The following is a 27,119-nucleotide window of genomic DNA, read 5'->3' on the forward strand; positions in this document are numbered from 1 at the left end:
AAGAAACACCATTTTATTATTATTATTTTTTAAAATCTTAATATTTAAATGTTAAAAATATAAAAAAGCATGTACAAACTTTTAAAAAAAGGAACCCTAATCAGTTATTTTCAAGGTTAATAGATTAATAATATATTAAAAAAATAATAAAGTCAGAATAAACCAAAAAAATGAACTTTTACCGTATATAAAAAATACATGTAAGCCATACCTAAAAAAAACATCATTCTCTAAAAGATCGAAATTTATAGACTAATTATTACATTAGTCAACCCGATAGAGTGTCATTGTTCCAAAAAGCTTTGAGCGTCCGCTGGAGATTTGAACAGCCGAGAAGTTCCGTCTTCAAAAGTAACTCTCAGGTGTGCTGGAAATAACAGCGCTTGCTTGTAGCCTTCCTGGTGAATTTTCGACATAACCGGTCTAAAAACCATTCTTGCCCTTAAAACTTCAGGGCTATAATCTTCCAAAATACAAAATTTAAATTCTTAAAAGTTAATCATACCCTTTTTCTGAGCCGCCCGAATCAGACGCTCTTTGGTATGAGGGTAATGGATCTGGAGAATTACATGTCGTGGTTTATTTGAATCAGAATGATAGCGAGAGACACGGTGTGCACGATCGATTATTGGAGGAGAGTCCAGAACTTTTGAACCGAAGACATCCATTAAAAGTTTAGAAAAGGAAGCGGTAAGATCACCGTTCTCAAATTTTTCCGGAATCCCAATTAGCCGAAGATTTTGTCTTTGAGAGCGATTTTCAAGATCAGTAATTTTAAATTTATAACGATCCATCTGTTGAGAAGTCGAAGCTTGCTCTTGTTGCAAAGTTTCGATAATATGATCTTTCTTGCGAGCGACTTCTTCAAGTACCAAAATACTTGCTTGTTGTTTTTGTAATTCCAGTGTAAGTGTTTGAAGTTTTCCTTCAAATGATTTTAAACGCTCATCAAACGCAAAAAGCTGTTCGGTTATTTTTCTCTCCAGTACTGCAAATTTATCTTCTATAAGCTTCACAATAGTTTCTAAAGTTATCGGTTCTTTCGTCTGTTTCGATTCTTTTGATTTAGACATTTCAGCGAATTGAAAATAGATCGAATAGTTAAAAAGAAAAATTCTGTATGTTTAAACCCCTTTAGAATAAGTATAAAAAGATCATTTAAGGGGTGTTTGTAGGTTAAAAAGACGTAAAAGGTTTGGAGCAAAGCCAATAGCGGTTTACCCCATAAGTGCCATCTTGAGACCTCTCCGACTGTGTTGTCATGCATAGCTCCAATCTGCTGATCAAATTTGCAGATGATATGACATTGATAGGCCTTATTTCCAACAATGATGAGACAGCCTATAGAGAAGAAGTCAACGCCCTGACACAGTGGTGCCAAGAAAACGATCTCAAAGGATCAAAGGACCAATTTAATGTCAGAGAAATGTAGACAATATATATCCTGAAATGCTTTTTCTTTGCAAACATCCACGAAAACAGAGAAGTGCCCCAAAGAATGAACAACGGTAAAACGTGAGAACCCCAAAGTCCTCCCCCCTCCCATATGTAAGTGGCAGCAGGTACAATCCCCCCCCCCCCCCCATTGCATGAGTCCCAAATCCCCAGGACTTTCTACAGGTGCACCATTGAGAGCATCCTGACTGGCTGTGTCACTGCCTGGTACTGAAACTCTACTGCTCTCAATTGCAGGACAATGCGAATCTGTATATGAACTTTTCTCTAATGAGGACATTTATAGCAGCAGGTGCATAAAATGGGTCCAGAGGATCATCAGGGACTCCAGCCACCCCAACACAAACTGTTTCAGCTGCTTCCTTCTGACAAATGGTAGCACACCATTAAGGCCAGGGCCAACGGGCTCTGGGACAGCTTCTTTCAGCAGCCGATCACATTTATCAATACACTTTGATCTGGTTGCATATCTGAGTGTACATCCATGTATAAAAAACACTTAAGTGTACAATCTTAGTGTCTGGGCAATATCCTCCCATATTTCCCTTCCTTATTGCTTGTACATTAGAGGCGCAACATAAAGAAAGTTACTCCCTCATGTTATGAAAAATAAAAAATAAAGAAATAAAAAATAAATTCTAATTCTAAATTCTGTTAATTACTATTATTACTTACTTTTTGTATTTGCACAGTTTGTGTTTTTGCACACTAGTTGAATGCCTAAGTTGGTGCAGTCTTTCAGTGATTGTATTGTAGTAACTGTTATGAATTTATTGAGTATGCCCACAAGAAAATGAATCTTAGGGTTGTCTATGGTAACATATATGTACTTTGATAGTAAATTTACTTTGAACTTTGAATGAAGTGCCGGACAAGAGGTTATTAAATATAGAATAATCATGGATTGAAGATTGGTTGATGAACAAAATGGAGACAAGGCACAAATGGGCTCTTTTCAACCTGATGTTATTCTATTGGTTGCCACAGAATCCAGTGTTGAGCGTTATCTTTTCATTATCCATGTTAATGATTTGGAAATAGGTATTGAGTGTAAACATACAGTGCCTTGAAAAAGTATTCAGCCTCCACAACTATTTTCACATTTTACTGTCTCAATTTCTAAATTTAAAATATAGTGAAGTAGGATTTTTTCAGCTAATCTACAAAACATTGTGCATCATATCAAATCAAAAGAAAAATTCCAAAGCAACACACTCAAAATGCTGGAAGGACTCAGCAGGCCAGGCAGCATCTAAGGAAAGGAATAAGCAGTTGACGTTTTGGGCCAAGACCCTTCATAAAGATTGAAAAAAAAAATTCCAAAACCTGTTAACAATTTACTAAAAAATTAAAAACCAAAATTGTGAGGCTGAAAAAGTATTCATTCCCTTTGTAATTACGCCTACTTTCCTCAGGTGCAAAGTACAGTATTATCTTAAAAACTCACCCAGTTTGTTGATGTACAAAATTGGAGGATCACCTGTTTTCAATGAATTCATATGAATAAATACCCCTCTCTCTGCAAGGTCCACCAGTATGGTAGATTTTCAACATACCAATCCAAACTAAAGACAAAAGAGATTCAGAATAAGTCAAGGAAATTATAATAGGAACCACAAATCTGGGGAAAGATACATGACGATCTCAAAGGCACTGAATATACCTCGGAGCTCAGTGTAATCTATCATGAAAGAGTGGAAAAAATATGAAACCATCACCACACTGCCCAAGTCAGGCCACCCCTCTAAAGAATAACACTTGTAAGAGAGGCTCCTCTGACACCAACAGTCATTCTGAAGGCAGTGGCTACAACTGGAGATGAAGTTCATGGCTCCACAATCTCTAAGGTCTCAGACAAAATGGGTTTTATGGAAGAGTGGCAAGGAAGAAGCCCTGACAAAAAAAAAGCATATCTTTGCCTGCAAATAAATTGTGTAGTTTCACTTAGAAGATACTGTAGAGATGTGGAAGATCTTTTGGTCAGATGAGACTTCTTGGAACTTTTTGGCCTCAATGGTATATGTGGCATAAATCTAATACTGCGCATTAGCCAGATAGCACCATCCTTACTGTACAATGTGGTGGAGGTAGCATCATGCTATGGGGATGCTCTTCAGCAGCAGGGACTGTAAGTCTGCTCAGAATTGGTGGAAAGCTGAATGCTGCTAAATTTAGAACAAGTGTTATACCTGCTCCTACACCACCTCCCTCACTACCTTTCAGGTCTCCAAATGGCCCTTCCAGATGAGGCGACACTTCACCTGTGAGTCTGTTGGAGTCATCTACTGTATCTGGTGCTCATTATGTGGCCTCCTGTATATCGGTGAGACCCAATGTAGATTGGAAGACTGCTCTGCCAAGCACCTACACTCCATCCACCAGAAAAAGCAGAATCACCCAGTGGCCACCCATTTTATCTCTACTTCCCATTCCCATTCTGACATGCCATTCCAAGATGAGGCCACACTGGGGTTGGAGGAGCAACACCTTATATTCCGTCTGGGTAGCTTCCAACCTGATGGCATGAACATTCATTTCTCTAACTTCCAGTAATTGCCCTCCCCTCCTTCACCATTCCTGTTTCCCTCTCTCACCTCATCTCCATACCTGCCCATCACCTCCCTTGGGTGCTTCTCCCCCTTCCTTTTCTTCCATTGCCTTCTACCCTCTGCTATCAGATATCCCCTTCTTCAGCCTTCATCTCTTTCACCAACAAACTTCCCAGTTTCTTACTTCGTCCCTCCCACCAATCCCAGTTTCGCCTATCACCTACCATTTTGTACTCTTCTTCCCCTCCCCCCACCTTCTCACTCTAACTTCTCATCCTTTTTCCAGTCCTGATGAAGGGTCTCAGCCCGAAACATCTACTGTTCAATCTTTTCCATAGAAGTTACCTGGTCTGCTGAGTTCCTTCAGCATTTTGTGTATGTTGTTTGGATTTCCAGCATCTGCAGATTTTCTCATTTTTGTGCAACTAAGTACAGAGAGATCCTGGATAAAATCTTGCTAGCCTCTGCCAGAAAGTTTAAACTGGGTGGTGGGGGGAGGGAACAGTTTGTCTTTCAGCAGGACAACCCAAAGCATTCTGCCAGAGCAACCATGAAGTGGTGTCAAATGAAGAAAAAAAGTCTCTAGCAAGACCTTAAGATTGCTGTCCATCACTATTCCCCAATTAACCTGGCACAATTCGAGCAAATTTGCATGGAGGATTGTGTAAGTCTTGCTCCATCACATTGTGCAAAGCTAATAGAGGTATATCCAAAAAGACTTCTGGCTGTAATAGCTGTGAGAGTTGATTCAACCAAGTACTGAGCAAAGGAGGATGAATACTTTTGAACTACTGATATTTCAACTGCTGTTTACAATTTATGTCAACGATTTGGATGAAGGCATTGAAAATAACATCAGCAAATTTGCTGATGATGCTAAGCTGGGTGGCAGTGTGACATGTGATGAGGATGTTAGGAGAATTCAGGGTGACTTGGATAGGCTGGGTGAGTGGGCAGATACTTGGCAGATGGCGTTTAATGTGAATAAGTGTGAGGTTATCCACTTTGGGAGTAAGAACAGGAAGGCAGATTATTATCTGAACGGTGTAGAGTTAGGTAAGGGAGAAATACAAAGAGATCTAGGAGTCCTTGTTCATCAGTCACTGAAGGAGAATGAGCAAGTGCAGCAGGCAGTGAAGAAGGCTAATGGAATGTTGGCCTTTATTACAAAGGGAATTGAGTACAAGAGCAAGGAAATCCTCTTGCATTTGTACAGAGCCCTGGTGAGACCACACCTGGAGTATTGTGTACAGTTTTGGTCTCCAGGGTTAAGGAAGGACATCCTGGCTGTAGAGGAAGTGCAGCGTAGATTCACGAGGTTAATTCCTAGGATGTCTGGACTATCTTACGCAGAGAGGTTAGAGAGACTGGGCTTGTACACGCTGAAATTAAGGAGATTGAGAGGGGATCTGATTGAAACATATAAGATTATTAAGGGATTGAACAAGATAGAGGCAGGAAATATGTTCCAGATGCTGGGAGAGTCCAGTACCAGAGGGCATGGTTTGAGAATAAGGGGTAGGTCATTTAGGATAGAGCTAAGGAAGAACTTCTTCTCCCAGAGAGTTGTGGGGGTCTGGAATGCACTGCCTCAGAAGGTAGTGGAGGCCAATTCTCTGGATGCTTTCAAGAAGGAGGTAGATAGGTATCTTATGGATAGGGGAATCAAGGGATATGGGGACAAGGCAGGAACCGGGTATTGATAGTAGTTGATCAGCCATGATCTCAAAATGGTGGTGCAGGCTCGAGGGACCAAATGGTCTACTTCTGCACCTATTGTCTATTTCAGTTTTTGAAGTTTTAATTTCTCATGTCGTATAATTTTATCTGTTTTTCGGCTCTATTGTGGGAATAAAAGGAGCATGTAATTTACGAATAAAAATTCTCAGTTAAATTGATCAAAATCTCTGATTATAATACTCATTTTTGTGAATAAAGGGTTGAGAGAGATACTATTTCAAGGCATTATATATGTTTGTTGATGAGGTGGCAGAGTGATCTGTTAAAAAGGGTACAGAAACACTTCAGAGAAATATAGACAAGTGAATGGACAAGGACATAGCAGATGGAATATAATGCGGAAAATGTGGTTATCCAATTTGATAAAAAAAATAGGGAAACAGTATTTCTCTTAATTGGAAATCGCTAGTGTTTGGAGAGGCCTGGCACACTAAGAAGTACTGTGAAGAAAGCTTTTTTAACCAAAATAATTTGAAAAATTATTATGAATAAAGTTTATTTTGGTTAAAAATACACAAGTAAGCTCAAAGTCATCGAGCTGATTTCTAGTGAATTTTGCAGCAATGTTCAGCAAATCATTTTTTAAAAACTCAAAATTACCTTTTCAAGTATGAGCCCGGTAAAAGTAATTAATGTGCAATTTAGCTTGTGGTAGCTGTTAAAATTTTGAATGTGTAAGAAATGTGCTGATAAGAGAGGACAAGTTCAAATGAGCTGTGTGGGACAAGTTTTTGTTTACAGAGCGAGGGGTGGGTTCCTGGAATGCGCTGCCAGGGTTGATGGTGGAGACAAGTACAATAGAGGCATACAATTGTGGCTCTTAAATGAGCATATGAATTTGCAGAGAATAGGGGAATGTGGAAAATGTGTAGGCAGAAGGGATTCATTTAGTTAAGCATTTAATTACTAGTTTAATTAGTTTGGCACAACATCGTGGGCTGAACGGCCTAATAGTGTGCTGTACTGTTTGAAAAACTAATAACAATTACAAAACAGGGGTGCTTATAATAAAGGCAATTAGATAAAGAACCAAAAGTGGCACAATGTAAATAATTTTTTGAGGCAGCATGTTGGTTAGGGTCTGAAAAGTACAATTCAATTCAATTGGAGCAGTCAGAAGGAAGCTCGGTAAACATATGAAAGGAAAGGATTAGATGACTTTTGTCTTTGGAGTCTGGTGTGTCTTAATTTGTTCAAAATTATATGAATTTGTTGGGCCAAATGACCTCATCTGCCTTCCTTCTATAATGCTAGACACTGTAATGTTAAGAATTTTAAGCAATCATAAATGTTTATGCTAACTACTGCCCCTATAAAAAGTATTCACCCCCTACCCTGGAAGTTTTCATGTTTTATTATTTTACAACATTGAATCACAATGGATTTAATTTAGCTTTTGTGACACTGATCAACAGAAAAGACTTTTGTATCAAAGTGAAAAAAAATTTCTATAGGTAGGTCTAAATTAATTAGTTATTAAACTCAAAATAATTGATTGCATAATTACTCACACCCTACAAGTCAGTAGTTAGTTACACCTTTGGCAGCAATTACAGCTGTGAATCTGTGTGGATAGGACTCTATATCAGCTTTGCACATTTAACACTACAATTGTTCCCCATTCTTCTTTACAAAACTACTTAAACTTTGTCACATAGCATGGGAACTGTGAGTGCACAGCCCTTAGATTGAGGTCTGGACTCTGATGACCACTCCAGGACATTAACTTTGTTGTTTTTAAGCCACTCTGTAGGTTTTGCTTTATGCTTGGGGGTCATTGTCTTGCTGGAAAACAAATCTTGCAGTCTGCATCAGGTTTTCCTCAAGGAATTCCTTATATTTTGCTGCATTCATTTTGCCCTCTATATTCACAAGCCTTCTAGAGCCTGCTTATAGTGAAGCATCCCCACAGTATGATGCAGCCACCAGCAGCTTCACAGGAAGGATGGTGTGTTTTTGTGGATGTTGGGGGGTTTGGCTTATGCCAAACATAGCTTTTAGTCTTATGGCCTAAAAGCTCAATTTTGGTTTCATAAAACCATAGACCTTCTTCCAGCTGACTTTGGAGTCTCCCAATTCTTTCTGGTGAACTCTAGCCAAGAATTCATGTGAGGTTTTTTCAACAGTGGCTTTCTCTTTGCCACTCTCCCCAAAAGCTGCACCTGGTGAAACACCCAGGCAACAGTTGTTGTATGCACAGTCTTTTGATGACCTCCCTCCCTAGTCCCCTTCTTGCACGGTCAGTCAGTTTTTGAGGATGGCCTGTTCGAGGCAGAATTACAGATGTGCTGTATTCTTTCCATGTCTTGATGATTGACTTAACTGTACTTCAAGGGATATTCAGTTACTTGGAAATTTTTTTGTATCCATCTCCTGACTTGTGATTTTCAATAGCATTTTTGCAGAGTTGCTTGGAGTGTTCTTTTGTCTTTGTGATCTAGTTTTTGCCAGGATGCTGACTCACCAGCAGTTCACATTCCAGCTACAGGTGTATTTTTTCTACAATTGAAACAACTTGACTGCACACAGGTGATCTCCATTTAACTAATCATGTGACTTGTAAAACCAATTGGCTGCACCAGTAATGATTTGGTGTGTCGTGTTAAAGGAGTTGATTAATTATGTAATCAGTTATTTTGTGTTTTATATTTGTAATTAATTTAGATCACTTTGTAGAGATCTGTTTTGATTTCAACACAAATAATCAGTGGTGAAAAAAGCCAAATTAAATCCACTGTGATTCAATGTTGTAAAACAATAAAACAAGAGAACTTCCAAGGGGATGAATACTTTTTATAAGCATTGTATAGGTGCAGTTGCTACATAAGATGGATCAAGAAAAAAAAATTACTTTATCAAACACACTGCCCGTTGAGAGAAATAACATGGAGAGATAATATCTGAAATGTGCAATATTGACGGGACTGCAAGAAAAGAGGGAGCTGATTATTCTTATTCAGAAATCTTTGATGATGTTGTCATAGGCAGTTAAGAAAGCTTAACCAGGGACATAAAAGCACATGAAAAACATGATCAGGGTGGACTGTTTCTCCAGCATTTTTGTCTCTTTGCTGAACACTCTTCTTTTCCATATTCCCAAAAAAAGTTTTAATACCAATCTTGAACATGCTTATCAAGTGGGCATCAGCCATATTTTGGAATAGACAGTTTCAGTAATTCAGAACTCTGAATAAACTCTGCCCGTCTAATCTAAGTAACATCTTTTCCCTGAGATTATGACTCCTTAGGTAATACTTTCTGGCTAGGAAAACGATGTTTGGAAAAACTTAACACAGTTAAACATTTTCAATCAGATTTTTGTAAGGTGTAATAACTGTCAGAGTGGATAGAGGAAATTGCATTGTACTCTGTACAATGCCTCTCATAAGAATATTACACAAGCTAAACTCAAAGAACAATAGGTAATAATTAGCAAGGATTGACAAAGATTCACTGACAGAAAACCCTTTTGGAGTCCGGATATTTCCGGATTATTTCGGATTGGTAAAGTGAATCTATTGGGATGCTGGGTTTCAACTATTTATGATATATACTAATGACTTATTATTAGTATATAAAGTTTTATTAGTATACATAGAATATGTAAAATATTACTGGTATACATAGTATGCTTTAGAAAAATAAAACATAGAAAATCTACATCATAATACAGGTCCTTCAGCCCACAAAGCTGTGCTGAACATGTCCTTAAACTTAGAAATTACCTAGTGTTACCCATAGCCCTCTATTTTTCTGAGCTCCATGTACCTGTCCAGCAGTCTCATAAAAGACCCTATCGTATCCGTCTCTACCACTGTTGCCGGCAGCCCATTCCATACACTCACCGCTCTCTGCATAAAAAAAACTTACCTCGGACATCTCCTCTGTACCTACTTAAAACTGTACCCTCTCGTACTAGCCATTTCAGCCCTGGGAAAAAGCCTCTGACCACCCACACAATCAATGCTTCTCATCATCTTATACACCTCTATCAGGTCACCTCTCATCCTCCATCACTGCAAGGAAAAAAAGCTGAGTTCACTCAACCTATTCTCAAAAGGTATGCTCCCCTGTCCAGACAACAACATTGTAAATCTCCTCTGGACACCTTCTATGGTTTCCACATCCTTCCTGTAGTGAGGTGACCAGAACTGAGCACAGTAATCCAAGTGGGGTCTGACCAGGGTCCTATATAGCTGCAACATTACCTCTGGACTCATAAACTCAATCCCATGATTGATGAAGGCCAATGCCTGTATGTCTTCTTAACCACAAGGTCAAGGTGTGCAGCAGCTTTGAGTGTCCTATGGACTCGGAACCCAAGATCCCTCTGATCCTCTACACTGCCAAGAGTCTTACCATTAATTCTACATTCTGTCAGGATATTTGACCTATTAAAATGAACCTCCTCACACTTATCTGGGTTGAACTCCATCTGCCACTTCTCAGCCCAGTTTTGTTTGCATTCTATCAATGTCCCGCTGTAACCTCTGACAGCCTTCCACACTATCCACAACACCTCCAATCTTTTTGTCATCAGCAAATTTATAAACCTATCCCTCCACTTCTTCGTCCAGGTCATTTATAAAAATCACGTAAAGTAGGGATTCCAGAACAGATCCCTGAGGCACACCACTGGTAACCGACCTCCATGTAGAAAATGACCCGTCTACAACCACTCTTCGCCTTCTGTGTGCAAGCCAGTTCTGAATCCACAAAGCAAGGTCCCCTTGGATCCCATGCCTCTTTACTTTCTCAATAAGCCTTGCATGGGGTACCTTTCAAATTTCTTGCTGAAATCCATATGCATTACATCTACTGCTCTTCCTTCATCAATGTGTTTAGTCACATCCTCAAAAAAGTTCATTCAGGCTCGTAAGACACAAACTGCCCTTGACAAAGCCATGCTGATTATTCTTAATAACATTGTGCCTCTCCAAATGTTCATAAATCCTGCCTGTCAGAATCTTCTCCATCAACTTACTAACCACTGAGGTAAGACTCATTGGTCTATAATTTCCAAGGCTATCTCTACTCCCTTACCTGAACAATGGAACAATATCTGCAACCCTCTAATCCTCTGGAATCTCTCCTATCCCCATTGATAATCGCCAGAGGCTCAGCAATGTCCTCCCTCGCCTCCCACAGTAGCCTTGTCCGGTCCCGGTGACTTATCCAACTTGATGTTTTTCAAAAGCTCCAGCACATCCTCTTTCTTAATATCTACATGCTCAAGCTTTTCAGTCCACTGTCAAGTCATCTCTACAATCACCAAGATCCTTTTCTATAGTTAATACTGAAGCAAAGTACTTATTAAGTACCTCTGCTATCTCCTCCAGTTCCATACACACTTTTCCACTGTCACATTTGATTGGTCTTTGTTGTGTATGTGGCCGTTTACACCACAGTATAATTTACAAAATCGCTGGAGACTGGAGCTATGTTAACAGGATTCTTTACTAACTAAAACCGAACTGAACACATATATACAGATCAATATGTGCCTAATAACGCATGCTCAATAATGTATTACTACAACATAAATAGTCCCATATTATACAGTACACTCTATGTTACATTCCCCTTTTATTTAAAGAGTATCAACTTCTTTTTATGCTAAACAAGTACTGTATGTGTACCCTTAACATACAAATGCCCTCCCACTGTTTAATTAGTAACTTAATAATATGAAATTATAGCAAAGTAACGTAGTAATAATAATTATAACTCAAGTCTTTTGGGGGGGGTCTTCTCTGCCCCTCTGGGTAACGTCTGTCAATAAACTTGTTTGTTTTAATACAAATTTCCATATAAAAGTTATGAAAAGTTGACCCCTGAGCATAGGGAATTTCCATGGTCTGCTTCAAAGATGACTTGCCACCAACAAAAGAAGTGGTTGGTGATCTGCTGTCTCTACTAGTTATTCAAAAGTCAGAACATTCCAATGACTCACAGAAAGATCAGTAACTTACTGCCAATAATCTTTCACCATTTGGTGCAGCAGTTGATCGAAATCCTGTTGTTCGTTCCATTGTTCTTATGTTGCTGTTAAAGTACAGTTTTGCTGATATTAAAGATTACTTGCAGTGCTATCTGTCTGGCTCAAGAGGGAGAATTCCTTCAGATGCACATTCAGCACAAGTGTGAAAATACAACAATAGAAACCTCACAGTTTGTTGCCAGAATTTGCCTCTGTTTTGATGCTGTTTCCCAACTTGTGAAAAACAAGACACATAGGCTGAGGATTCAAAATACGTACGTGCAAAAGAAACTTTCCTGCAAAGGATTCAGTGTATGATTCTCAATGGAGGAAAAGATTGATTCAGGATTTACCTTATGCGAAAGCTGTTCTGTTTGAATGGAATTGATTTTGTCCTCTGTTAGGTTTACCTTCTTCCCCAGCAACCTGGTTTTCCTTTATTTCACCACCCTCAGTAATTTCTCCCTGAGGCTGGTTGCTATATTGTGGGCAGCGACCATAGCAATGATGAACAAAGTAAGGTGGGTAACGCTGTCTTCTGTAAGGAGAGCAATGTCGCTGATTTTGATCATCTTGGTTTTCTCCATCTGTTGCTCTCTCTGTTCCATCTCCTTTCTCTCCACCTTCGATGTTCTGTTGGTACTTACATGGTGGAGCCCGGTGGCAAGGTGGGTTGCAGTGACGATAATGATTTCAGTCCGTGGCATATTGGCTTCCTTGGACTGGAACTCCTCCTGGACCAGTTACGTTTGCTGCTTCTGCACCCTCTTCACCTTCCACTGCGTTGAACTCCACAGTTTCACCGTCTCCAACACTGCGGTGCTATTTCCATGGGTTATTCTTATCTATAGCAGTCTGATGTACAAACACATCTTCCTTTGTATCATTCCTGCTGATGAATCCATATCCATTTTGTACGTTGAACCACTTTACTGTTCCAAAAATGTTCACTATGATGACTTTCTTCTCCGCGGGGGATTTGGGTTTGTCTGGCTGTTGCTGCTGCTGCTGTTTGGATTGCTGCTCCGCATCAGCCTCGCTCATGGTGTTGACAGGCTGCGTGAGGTGGTTGCAGCTCCATCTCAGCCTCGCTCATGGAGTTGACAGGCTGCGTGAGGTGGTTGCTGCTCCGTTTTGGCCTGTCACTTTAATTTTACCTTTGGGATGCACTTCTCTGTTCTGTGCAAGTCTTTTGCAGTCGTTTAGTTTGTTCCAGAGGTATGTAAGAAAATAGTCGTTTCCAGTTGTGTACAGAGATCACTGTTAAAGCTGAGCCTGTACCCAACTCCATTTTCCGTCTCATGCCTCCCACTTGTAGAGTGATCCATATTACTCTTCTATCATCTGTCTCTTCCATGCTGTGAAGTTGCAGACAAGATAATTCACTGAGTCTGAGTCATTTTCATTAGAACTGCTTTCTTTCATTTTGTGCACATTGTTGTATTTTCCTTTCTGGGGTTTCTTGTTTGTGTTTTGCCTTTTTTCCTGCTGTTTACTAGCTTTGCATACTCTGCCAGTGTGACCCTTTAAACCAGGGGTCAGCAACCTTTACCACTGAAAGAGCCACTTGGACCAGTTTCCCACAGAAAAGAAAACACTGGGAGCCACAAAACCCGTTTGACATTTAAAATGAAATAACACTGCATATAACGTTTTGTTTTGCCTTTATGCTATGTATAAACAAACTATAATGTGTTGCATTTATGAAATTGATGAACTCCTGCAGAGAAAACGAAATTACATTTCTGCATGCAACAAAAACATTTTGAACTCCGAAAAAAAGACGTTGGGTTGAAGGTTACTTTTAAGTAAAATACTCAACGTCTATTTGAGTCCTTCTTGTATTTATGAAAAACGCCAAACTTAAATTTGCCGCCAGCAGCAAACCAAAAATAACGTCAGCCAGCTGTCAACCTGAAAAATAAAAGGACTATTTCACTGAACAATGAAAACATATGAATATATGTAAAATAATAGGCAATTAAAATATTTATCATACTTGGTCAGGTTGACTCACACCTGACAATGCAGTCGTATTCAGTAGGGATGGATCGATGCTTAGGGGAGTGACCGGGAAGGATAATGTGTTTTTTTCCTCTCTGAACTCACAGAAGCGTTTCCCAAACGATGTTTGCATTGCGATGATTGCAGAATGTAAATACTCCGAATTTATCATGTCGTGACCTTGTTTGAACTCTCTCAAATTGGGGAAGTGAGACAATGTGCCTTTCTGTAAATCTCTGGCAAGCACTGTCAACTTGCGCTCAAATGCCAAAACATCCTCCAACATGTGCAGGGCTGTACGTCCTTACCCCTGAAGAGCTGTGTTCAGCGTGTTCAGGTGCGCTGTCATGTCTACCATGAAGTGTAGCTTTTCCAGCCACTCTGGCTGTTCCAGCTCAGGAAAGTTGAGCCCTTTGCTGCCCAGGAAAGTTTTCACTTCTTCCAGACACACGACAAACCGTTTCAGCACCTCCCCTCTGGACAGCCAGCGATAAAAACACGTTGTAGCGGTGTGCTACACGCAGTCAGTAAACTGCAGTCAAAGATAGCTTTATTCGAACTAAACAGCCTTGCTTTTAAGCCTCCCTCAACCCGCCCCCCATGGGCGCGGATGCTGCAAAAGACACGTACTCACAAACCCCCGTAGGCTATCTCCCTTAGCCTGAACGCTGGCTAATTGTGAGCCGGTTCGGATGTGTCAGGAAATGGGTCGCCACAACGTCTTATTTAGATTGTACAAGATCACCATAATCTTCAAATTTAGAATTACATTTCAAAAACTAACAAACTAACATAAAATACATTTTAATTAAATACTGACCATGTAGCGGTGTGCTAAACGCAGCGCTAAAATTACGACACGGAGTCGGTAACTGCAGTCGAAGGATAAAACTTTATTCGAAATCTTCAGCCTCACTTTTAAGCCTCCCTCAACCTGCCCCCCATGGCGCAGAGGCTCCAAAGCTCTGTGCTCGCAAACCCCCGTAGGCTATCTAATTGTGAGTCGGTTCGGATGTGCCAGGAAAAGGGTCGCCACAACCAATTATTTCCCAAAGCAACAGGAGCCGCAGCAGAGACGTAAAAGAGCCACATGTGGCTCCGGAGCCGCGGGTTGCCGACCCCCGCTTTAAACCAACAACCATCAGGGTCATGTGACCTGTCCCTGCAACAGTAACATTTCTTTCCTTCATTTCTGCTCAGTGACATTTTATTTGTAGCCTATTCCAGAGATCTTTTGTTGTATCTCTGAAGCACCTCGTGTGGCTATTTCTAATGAGATGTTTAGTGCTTTCTCGAATGTAAGGTCTTTTTCACATAGGAGCTTCTTCTGTGTGGTTTCACAGTACATGTCACACACTAACCTATCCCTCAATGCGTCTGATAGATCCGCTCCAAATTGACAATGTTCTGATAATTTGTGCAATTCATTCAGCACAATATTCAGAAATGCTTTCATTTTTGCTCTGATTTCGATTGTAAAATTTAAATCTTTCTGCAATGACCAGCTGTTTGGGGTTTAAACGCTGTTGGAGAGTGTCACTATTTGCTTGAACGTTTTGTCAGCTGACTTTTCAGGGGTTAACAAGCTCCATAGCTGGCCGTATGTTTTTGCAGCCATTACACTAAGGCTATGTCCACACTAGACCCGATAAATCCGTAACCAAAGCTTTTTCTCTTTGTTTGTCCACACTGAAACTGCATTTTCCTCCCCCAAAAACAGAGATTTTCAGAAACGCTCTACAGAGTTAATGAATCTGAAAATGCCTAATATCCAGCGCAGTATATACGGGGTAACTGGCTATTTTTAAAACTGCTGTCACGACATGCCGGAACAAATGGTGGCGGCAGTGTGGCATTTCATTGTTTTCTTGAATGCAATCTCCAACACCACAACAATATCTGACAATAGATGTGTAACAGCCTAATGTAACGTTGTATGGAAATACAAGATAACACTGATGAAGGCATGTTTTATACATTTAACAAGGTGCATTATTAATGTAACAACACACAAAATGCTGGTAGAACACAGCAGGCTAGGCAGCATCTATAGGGAGAAGCAATGTCGACATTTCGGGCCGAGACCCTTCGTCAGGACTAACCGAAAGGACAGTTAGATGCTGCCTAGCCTGCTGTGTTCTACCAGCATTTTGTGTGTTGTTGTTTGAATTTCCAGCATCTGCAGATTTCCTCGTGTTTTGTGCTTTATTAATGTATTGCTTGTGCAAACATTCAATAGATGCAATTGTCACTATTGCCCAGTGACTCGTTTTATTGCACATGTTAAATACAGCAAAATAATACTGAAAGGCATGGCAAAAGTAAAGGCAAACAAATAAGGTAACAGCAAATTCCACTTTTGCCCAGTAACAAGCCTTATTGCACTTATTTGTAGCTGTCGTCCCTTTCATTGGTGAAGAGACTACGGCTGTAGGAAATGTTTCTGGACAAACGCGCACCAAGTCTTTCGTTTGGCAATTTCCTTTTAAGTTTTTCTAGTCTGTAACTGGACAAACAGGAACCAAGTATACTGTTTCCTCTTCGCTTGTTTTCTGTGCGTCCCATGCATGCCCAATAGGAGGAGTTTCGCCCAAATATCCGTTTTAATGTGGACAGAGGTATTTTTAAAAACACCTGGTGTGGACACCTATCGTTTTTACGCGAAACTGGTGTTTTGAAAATTATCCGATCTAGTGCGGACGTAGCCTACAATGTTATATTAGGCTGTTACACATCTATTGTCAGAGAAGTACTTGCATAAATAGGTAAACCACCTTCATACGAGCAAGGACAGAAAACGGCAAAATGAGTATACTTATTTATTCAGTAAGTTATGGGTCAAAGTATTTGGTGAGTACATTTCTAACTTTTCTGGCATCAGTTTCATTGCCGTCCGTTCTGAAATTGTTAGGTTGCGTTCAAGAAAACAATGAAATAGCGCGCTGACATCTGACAGTGTTTTCAGAAGTCTCCGGTTACCCCGTCCACACTGCTCTGGCCAATGCGGCGTTTTCAAAAATACACACTTTGGAGAGCTTTTCTGAAAAGCTCCAGTTTCAGGGGACGAAAATGCCGTTTTAGTGTGGACGAAGGGTAAAAACGAAGAGAAAAAGCTTCAGTTACAGATTTATCCTGTGTAATGTGGACGTAACCTCAGTAAAATGCTGACTTTCTTTCCTTCATTAACACTGTTAGCATCACAATATAACTATTCTTTTGATGTAAGTTGCCCAGTCTCCAATGCCACTATCAAATGCTGTAATGGTTCCAATTAGTGCCAACTTTGTTATGTCAATTTAGGCCCCCCCCCCCGTCCCTTGTTTTCTTTTTTACTCATGTGACCTTTTTCTTTCTAGAGTCGCGAGCATGCTCTGGCTAGATGAGTGTGTCACTCTTTTTTTAATCTCTCTTTTGAGGCAGGCAGATCCTCAGTCCTTGGGGTCAGCACCGTCTGTGGTCTTGCCTGGACATGCTGTGGCTCTGACTGTGTCTCTTAGTCTCCTGATGTTCCTGACTCTGGCCGAACTCCCATTCCTTTCAGATTCGCAGCCTCACTGAGCCTCCTTTTTCTTGCTCCTTGGCTCGTTCCTTGCACTCTCTCCAAGTGCCGTTATCAATTAAAACACGGTGTTCCGATACGATGTAGGTTTATTAACCTTGTCACCAGTTTGTTGTGTATGTGGCCGTTTACACAACAATATCACTAATAAAAACACTGGAGACTGGAGCTACGTTAACAGGGTTCTTTACTAACTAAAACCGAACTGAACACATATATACAGATCAATATGCACCCAATAGCACATGCTCAATAATGTGTTACTACAACATAAAATAGTCCCATATTATACAGTAGGCTATATGGTACAGTCCTATTCTTTCACGTCTTATCCTCTTGCTCTTTACATACTTGTAGAATGCTTTGGGGTTTTCCTTAATCCTGTCGCCAAGATCTTCTCATGACCACTTTATCCTTTCCTTATTTCTTTATTAAGCTCCTTCCTGCTAGCCTTATAATCTTCTAGATCTCTATTGTTACCTACTTTTTTGAACCTTTCGTAACCTTTTCTTCTTGTCTAGATATCCAACAGCCTTTGTACACCATGGTTCCTGTCCCCTACCACCTTTTCCCTGTCTGATTGGAATGTACCTATGCAGAACTTCACGTAAATATCCCATGGACATTTGCCACATTTCTTCTGTACTTTTCTCTGTGAACATCTGTTCCCAATTTATGCTTCCTAGTTCCTGCCTGATAGCCTCATATTTCCCCTTACTCAAATTAAATGCTTTCCTAACTTGTCTGTTCCTATCGCTCTCCAATGCTGTGGTAAAGGAGATAGAATTATGATCACTATCTCCAAAATGCTCTCCCACTGACAGACCCGACACCTGACCAGGTTCATTTCCCAATACCAGATCATGTACAGCCTGTCTTCTTGTAGGCTTATCTACATATTCAGTCAAGAAACCTTCTTAAGCACGCCTAACAAACTGCACCCCAGCTAAATCCCTCACTCTAGGAACATGTCAATTGATATTTGGGAAACTAAAATCTCCCACAACGACAACCCTGTTATTACTCCTTTCCAGAACCTGTCTCCCTATCTGCTCCTCTATGTCCCTGTTACTATTGGGTGGTCTTTAAAAAACACCCATTAGAGTTATGTACACCTTCCTGTTCTTAACTTCCACCCACAGAGTCTCCGGAGACAATCCCTTCATGTCTTCCTCCTTCTCTGCAGCCATGATACTTTCTCTGTTCAACAGTGCCACATCCCCACCTCTTGCCTCCCTCCCTGTCCTTTCTGAAACATCTAAAGCCTGGCACTTGAGAAAACCATTCCTGCCCCTGAGCCATCCAAGTCTCTGTAATGGCCATAACATCACAGCTCCAAGTACTGATCCACGCTCTACACTGATCCACTTTCTTCATAATACTCCTTGCATTAAAATAGACACATCTCAAACCATCAGTCCCTTCTCTATCACCTGCCAATCCTCCCTCTCACACTGTTTCCAAGCCTTCTCTATTTGTGAGCCAACCGCCTCTTCCTCTGTCTCTTAAGTTTGGTTCTCACACTCCAACAATCCTAGTTTAAACCCTCCCCAATAGCCTTAGCAAATCTCCCTGCCAAGATATTGGTCCCCCTGGGATTCAAGTGCAACCCGTACTTTTTGTACAGGTCATTCCTGCCCCAAAAGAGGTCCCAATGCTCCAGAAATCTGAAACCCAGTCTCCTGCTCCAATCCCTCAGCCACGCATTTATCCTCCACCTCACTCTATTCCTATTCTCACTGTCATGTGGCACAAGCAAACTACCATCCGTGCTTCTTTCCTGCATCCACAGAATCGCCTGTCTGACCCCCTAACTATATAGAGTTCCCTATCACTGCTGCCATCCACTTCCTTTCCCTACCCTTCTGAGCCACAGGGTCAGACTCTGTGCCACTGTTGCTTCCCCCAGGTAGGCCATACCCCCAAAAGTACTCCAGGAGTACTTATTGTTAAGGGTTACAGCCACAGGGCTCTCTAGCCTCTGACTCCTGCTCTTCCCTCTCTTGACTGTTACCCACTTATCTATCTCTCCAGGCCCCGGTGTGACTACCTGCCTATAGCTCCTATCTGTCACCTCATCACTCTCCCTGACCAGACGAAGGTCATCAAGCTGCATCACCAGTTCCCTAACACAGTCCCTAAGGAGTTACAGCTCGACGCACCTGGTGCAGATGTGGCCATCGGGCCTGATTGTCAAAATTGCTGTCCTCTGAAGTTTCTAAGACACCGTCTTCAAACAAGATTAGGTTTTGTCAGCATTCATGAAGTGGCATTCCTATCCCTGTGTGGTGCCCAAGGGACACAGTGAATTCCAGCTGAAGTACAGGCATGACATTTGGGTGTCATGGTAATGTAGCGGTTAGTGTAATGCTAGTAACCTGGGTTCAATTCCACTACTGTCTGTAAGAAATTTGTACGTTCTTTCCATGTCTTCTCAGTTTATTTTCTGAGTGCTCCGTTTTCTTCTCACATTCCAAAGATGTATGGGTTAATTAGTTAACTAGTCACATGGGTGTAATTGGGCAGTGCTGGCTTGTAGGGCCAGAAGGGCCAGTTACCTTGGCGTATCACAAATTAAATAAATAACAGTGTGACTAGTTTCTAAGATATTTAATAATTCTGTAATTATTTTGTCTTACCACTTGCAGATTTATCTCACTTGCTAATGCCCTAGATGTGTATTAAACTAGCAGAATAAGAAAACTGCTTCTTGTCCCATCATAGCACAGTTTTAGTATATTCATGAATAATGAAGTTTCTAGCATCAGGTTTTTTTTTTCTAGGTCACTAGCAGTTGGCCTCAGTAAATACAGCAGATTTATCAGTGAGAAATTATTACTGAATTTGAAAGACTTTAAAGCTGTGAGTAGTTGCAACTAGCTACTATATAAAATCAACTTGACACTTAGCAATTCTTGTCCTCATGCATCTGCTAAGCATAGAAGAAAGGCAGTTTCAAATGTTGGTGTTCGAAAAATGAACACTTTAAAAAGAGCATGGTGCAATCAAGATTTCAAAGGTACATTTAATGTCAGAGAAATGTATACAATATACATCCTGAAATTCTTTTTCTTTGCAGCCATCCATGAAAACAGAGGAATGCCCTAAAGAATGAATGACAGTTAAATATCAGAACCCCTAAGGGCCCCCCCCCACGTGTAAGCAGCAGCAAAGAAATGATCCCCCCTCCCCCACCAGCAAAAAATAGCATCGGTGCCCCCCCCCCCACCCACCAAGCACTCAAGCATGCAGCAAAGCATCAATGAAGACTTGCAGTATCCCAAAGGCTACTCATTCACCTGGTATTCGACATATCTCTGGCTCTCTGTCTCTTGCTAATAAGGGAAAAAGAGGTGTCCCTGTTTCACAGCAAGAGGGGAGACATAACAAACAACTGATTTTCAAGCTCTGCCCAAAGAACCCAGGTCTCTGGGCACACAGCCAGCAACTAGCTTGCTGCTTTCGATCTTCCGTCTCCCATGACACACCAATTTCCTGCAGAGATAGTAACTTCGCCCATCTCCAGTGCCACGAAGTCCCAGTGCCCTGAAGGAGTGCTAGTCTTCTAGTTCATGTTCTTGGTATATTGAATAGTAGCCGGTTTTGAGACCCTGAGAGCGGGTCCCATTCCCACAAAGAACCAAAGTCAGGGTGTCGCTCCAGGTCAGGGTCTTCAAAAGAACCCTGAAAGGGAAAAATAGAAATATTAAAGGTAGAATTAGAGCTGTTTCTGAAGCAAAGGAGTCGCCGTTAGGTGCCATCGTCCTCCTAATCATGATGAGATGTCAGTTATTTAAGGAATAATCAAAGTATTTCAATAATTTTGTGGAGTAATTTCAATTCTTTCCAACAAAATTCATCATTATTTAGAAAACATTGACAAAAGAGGATTAAGATGAATGAGCATTCTCTTCCAGAAAACTTAAGTCCCAAAGGAAGAAGGAAGTAAATGCATCTGACTTGTAAAATCTATGTTCATGTATTTATAGTTTGTTAATAGACTCAATGAATTCAAGGATTGCTAGGATCCCATGATGTCAACATTTTAGAATTCTTGTTTTATGAATACATATTGGTTCAACATCTCTGGGTATACATGCATCACAGGTTTATGCCATTTACCATTACCTTTCTCGGTGCATATAATAAATTATATTGATCTCAATATAACCTAAGCAGGAATGTGTGTTTGAATCTCAAAGGCCCACAGTATTTGAGCTAAGTGGCTATTGTTTGCTGTTGTGCACTAATGTAACTTTCTCTGACTTTATCAGGCAAATGGGCATGGACCTGGTACCCAGGAAGGACTTTGAAATGGTTGATCCCGATCAGATAAGTGTAGCAGATCTCTATAAACTGGTAAGTACTTAGTAGTCCTGTTTGCCTCATGTGTAGCATGGAACTTGGATTGAAAAACCCAGAAATTCCAACTGACTAATTCTTAAGAATTGCAATTGTTATTATCAGTGTAGAGGCAATCTGTGGACTTCCAGAATTTACTTTGAACACTAGAACATGTTCCATAATAGCAGAAATCTATGAGAAATCATTAAATCTTTCTCCAAAGTTGGGTACTGGGAGCTTAGAAAGAAATTTAAGGAGGGATAGTTCCTTTTTATTATTTTTAAATTTTTGCCAAAATAGCTCAGAATTGAATCAGGACTGCAAACAAGTAGGGAAATAGAACTAAAGCTTGATTTATATCTCTGATAGCAGGTGTATTAATGAGGAACTATAAGGATTATGCAAAATTATTATCTTGAGCATTGTGGAAAGCTTGTTTCAGTAGATCTGCTTTATCTAAAAAACAAGTATATTGCCATTAACAGAGCACTAGAGATTCCTCAAACATTTTTGTTAACCATTAAAAATATCCCAATGGAACGATCAAGTTCCTTCTCTCCTCTTCCTATTCCTATTCTAACTCTCATCTGACATTTATTTCATGAAAGTAACTTCCACCATAGTTCAGCCAAATGGAACCAACGTTATAAAGGATATTGCCATGTGCTTCTTGCAGAATTGGTCATTTTCATTGAAACAATACAAGGTTTCTTTCTGCTTTTAAGATACAAATTTATTTATTTATCACATGTACTTCAAAACATACAGTCAAATGTGTCATTTTTGTTGACAACCAACACAACCTAAGGTTTGGCACATAACAAGCCCTTTCTCTGAGTCACACACACACACACCTCCACTCCAAGGACAGTCTGCCCCCAAAGACTTTGGCCCCTGACTCTCAGACTCTCAAACATTGGGCCTCTGAATTCTGGACATGCTGACCCAGGAATCTTGGCGGGGTTCACAGGGCCTGGTGCCTCCTGCTTCCACAGACTTCCAACCCCAGGACTCACCGACCGGGTGGAGGGGGTCACCAGCTTTCATGCTCAGGGCCCACCAGTATGGTCTTTACCATGGGAATTGCTGGTCTTAGTCCTCAGAGCCTGTCAACCCAACCCACAGGGATTGCTAGCTTTTGACAATGGAGCACTCCAATCTGGATTCTGATCACCAGCTCCTGCTCTTGACTCTTCCTTTACTGCCCCAGACCTCTAACCCCATCCCCCATCCTTGGACTATTGCTGTGAGTTCTGGTCGACTCATTATAGCCAGGATGTTGAAGCTTTAGAGAGGGTACAGAGGAGATTTATCAGGATGCTGCCTGGATTAGAGAGTATGTCTTATGTGAAAGTGAGCTAGGGCTTTTCTCTTTAGAGCAAATGAGGATGAGAGGTAACATGATAGAGGCGTATAAGATGATAAGGGGCATATGTAGATAAGACAGTCTGCACCTTTTTCCAATGGCTGAAATGGCTAATACAAGAGGGCATATTTTTAAGGTGCTTAGAGAAAGATATAGGTGGTATGTCATAGGTAGGATTTTTACACAGAAAGTGTTTGGTACATGGACCATGCTGCTATGTATGGTGGTAGAGGCAGATGCATGAGGGACATTTAAGAGACTCCTAGATAGGAACATGGATGAAAGAAAAATGAAGACCCATGTGGGAGGGAAGCATCAGATTGATTTTGGGATAGGTTAAAAGGTCAGCACAACATTGTGGACTGAGGGCCATGTACTGTATTGTACTGTTCTATGTTCTAATTAAATCTTACTTCTGCCTCCTTTTTTCTAAAGAGGTTGTCACTACCTTATTCAGTCCTTCCTCATAGCAGCAATTTAGCAATCCAGGCAAGCCTTGTAAATTTTTATACCCTCTTGAGTGCAATCATGCCATGCCTGTAATGCCGTGATCAGAATTGTCAATTTTTCTACCTAACTGACCAGATCTTCTATCTCCTTGTGATAATGTACCTTCCTCGGCCAATTTGTATGCCGCCAAGAAGCACAGAAACATTGACATTAAAGCAAAAATGGGTTATTCAGCTCTTCAAACCTGCTCCACCATTCAAACAATTATTGATGATTCTCTATCTCAGTGTCATATTCCCATTTTCTCCTAATATTACTTCGATGCATCTTTTTTTAAACAATATTTTTATTGAATTTTACATATATTTCACATATACAACTAAACAATAATAATCATTAAACTAGTGAAACATATCCTCACAATCATCAAAGGAAAAGAGATATAACATTTCCCATACTTAATAAAAAAATAAAATAAAAACATATCAGAAAATAAACCGTAGAAGCACTCAACAACATACAGCTATTTCAAAATGACTGTGCACCTTGACATCCAAGAAACTCCAATAAAGGTTTCCACACATTTTCAAATTCTCCTGCCCTTCCCCTGGTTATGTAAGTCAGTCTCTCCAATATAATCCAAGATGCCATCTCCTTCACCCATACATGTATCGAAGGTATATCCATTTTTCTCCAAGATAAAACTATCATCCTTCTGGCCTGTAGGAGTCCAAAGTCAATCAAAGTTGACTGTTTTGGACTAACAGTAGAGTTCTTTGGATATATACCTGGTACACACATTTTTGCTTGTTGAGGCATCTTTACTCCAACAATCTCAGATATAGTCTGAATGACTATTTTCCAGTATTTTTTAAAATTTTGTACAGTCCCATACACAGTGAAACACAGCACCCTTTTCTTCTAAACATTTAACACAAGTGTCTGGGATGTCAGGGGTCCAACGGTTCAGTTTGACCGGGATAATGTAAGTTCTCATTAACCATTTATATTGTGATAGCTTCATTCTGGTATTAATTGATTGTTTTTGAGCTTTTAAGCATGCTTTTTCCACTCAGTTTCTTGTATGTCCTCTTGAACATCTAGCCTCCATGCCTCCAGCCTGTCTGTGGTGGACTCCTTATCATATGACATCAAAGCTGTATAGAATAAAGAAATCTGACTCCTCCCCTTTAGGTTTAGAAGTGTAAGATTTTCAAGATGTGATAGTGGTGGTTCAGATGTTAAATGCTTATATTTTGATAGTATGAAATGTCTCCATTGCAAACATTTTAAAAAAGTGTTTTTTAAGGAATATGGTATGTCTGACACAATTGATCAAATGTAATAAGATTACCATTCATATAAAGATCCTCTATTGTCTGCATACCTTTGTCTGCCCAGATTCTGAAACCACCATCTGCTCTTCCTGCCCTGAAGTATGTATTGCCCCATATTGGGGAGAAGCAAGAGATGGGAAGAGTATCTTTAACATGCTGATGTGCTTTATACCAGATGTCAATGGTATTTTTGAGGAAAGGGTTCTGGATTGTTCTTTTCTGATTTCTTGGTTCTGCAGAGTATAGATAGAGCTTTAATGGGAGGTTTGGTAGTGATGCCTGTTCAATATTCACCCAGGCTGGAAGGGTCTCCGTTGAGAAATAAAACATTGTAGAACGTAACTGAGCAGACCAATAATACCATTTCAGGATGGGTATTCAGATTTTATATACAAACCCAATAGCCAGTGTCTTAACAAATAGTATAGTTTCTGAACCAGTCATCTTGGAGCAATCTACTTGCCAGGGATGCCCTTTGTCACTGATGTGGTTTATACTGGCCGTAGAACCCCTGACTATGGCAATAAGAATACAGACAGGCCTGTCGGGCATCCAGCTAGGAGAATGGGAACATAGAATATCCTTTTATGCTGACGACATCATTCTTTTTTTAACGAATTTATCCATTAGTATTCCAAACTTAATGCAACAGATTGAATTGTTTGGGCAGTTCTCTGGTTATAACATTAACAACTCAAAGTCATCAATACTATTTTTGAACAAAGAAGAAAGATTGAAGCCAGTCATAAAAACTCCATTTATAAATGCAAAGGAAGGATTTATCAACACTACCCCTGAAATTAAAACGATTGTCCCAACAAACTATGACCCACTAGTGGACAATGTGAAAGAGACGTTGGATCGATGGACCTCAATGTATCTTACCTATAAGTCTATCTCCTTAAATAAACTCAGCAACTTGGCCTCTACCAAAAGGTCTAAATATAATGCTCCTACATTTAGGCCTGCTAATTCTGGTGTAACCCCATAGGTTACAGCTCAGTCATTAATGTATCACTAAGCCATCTTTGGACCCAATTTTCTACTCTGCTTTGCATCCTATAGGCTTTTACTCTTTTGACTAACCTGATTGTGGGGATCTTGTCTGAAGTTTTTCTAAAATATACAATGCCCAGTATTCATTTGCAACATTTTCAACTGACCTGAGAAATAGTTTTTTTTTTAGTGACAAAAGACCAGCACTCTAATTAATTTTTCATTGCCATTCCTCCCTTAAGATGTTTATTTTATGAACGCAAAGTGTTGAATGAGTACCTGTCTACAGCTAACACTTCTTCTTTTGCTGGATGACATTGAGGTGGCTCACAGACAGTGATGGAAACTATGAGGGTGGAGTCATAGGAGGGTTCATTACTAAGATATTTTAACCATAGTTTACAACATCCCATGATACATCTAGATGTCCTAGTGAGCAATATTTATGCTAACTATTTGTAATAAGGTAAGTGATTTGATAGTGCAAATAGAAATATAAACGTACTGTATGTCTTTATAGTTGTTCTAGAGCAGGTGTTCTTAACCTTTTCAATGCCATGGACTCCTTGGGCAGTCTGGTGAGGCCTATGGACCTCTTCTCAGAAGAATGTATTTAAATATATAAAACAAAATACATAGGATTACAAAAGAAACCAATTATATTGAAATATAATTATCAAAATATAAAAAGGCCTTATTTGTGATATAGTAATATATATACCTCTCTTAACACATTAAATAGCAAGACTATACATGTAAAGTATAGTCAAGTTAAAATTAAATTTACTTTTTAAAGACATATCAATGGTTGCTTAGACTGAATAAGAATATTAAACTGTTGGTGGTCTTTGACAAAGCAACATACATGTCATGTGGACATCCAGTCGCAGGGCTATCCGATAATTGGCCAGCTGCATTGCACGAGTGTCTACAGATAGGAAGATTGTGATTTTGCTCAATCTAGCAACAGGTCTATTAACTACCATAATTTAGAAGTAATGATGAGTGTGCCGAAAATGATATTTTGGTGATATTTGTAACAACAGTAATGTGATTTAAAATTATCCATGATTTCTATTGGTGACAAAGTCACAGGTACTGCTAATACTACTGTGGTTTGTTGCCTACATTCATAATTGAAGAAAATTCTATATTTCAGGTAGTGAAAATAAAGATATAAAATTTTCCATATCCAAGTTCACGAGCCCCCTAAGGGGTCTGTGAACCCCTGGTTAGGAATCCCTGTTCTAGAGGCATGCTTACAGGATGACAGAACCGGGAACTCAATATTTCAGATTACTTGATAAAAATGGAAAACAACATGAATTAGGTAATAGGA

At 40.0% G+C, this 27,119-nt stretch overlaps 1 protein-coding gene and 1 pseudogene across 1 annotated transcript in view; one reads left to right on the forward strand and one right to left on the reverse strand.

Moving 5' to 3' along the window:
- The window catches only part of dock3 (dedicator of cytokinesis 3), a 964,109-nt gene that overhangs the window by 369,962 nt on the left and 567,028 nt on the right, over positions 1 to 27,119 (forward strand). Inside the window, exon 7 of the mRNA XM_059944552.1 lies at positions 21,562 to 21,646. Coding sequence (XP_059800535.1) covers positions 21,562 to 21,646 — 85 coding nt within the window. The remainder of the gene's footprint in view (positions 1 to 21,561; positions 21,647 to 27,119) is intronic.
- Positions 12,079 to 12,768, reverse strand: LOC132378123 (Y-box-binding protein 1-like; annotated as a pseudogene).

Source organism: Hypanus sabinus, chromosome 19 (assembly GCF_030144855.1).
Source record: "Hypanus sabinus isolate sHypSab1 chromosome 19, sHypSab1.hap1, whole genome shotgun sequence".
Taxonomy (NCBI): domain Eukaryota; kingdom Metazoa; phylum Chordata; class Chondrichthyes; order Myliobatiformes; family Dasyatidae; genus Hypanus; species Hypanus sabinus.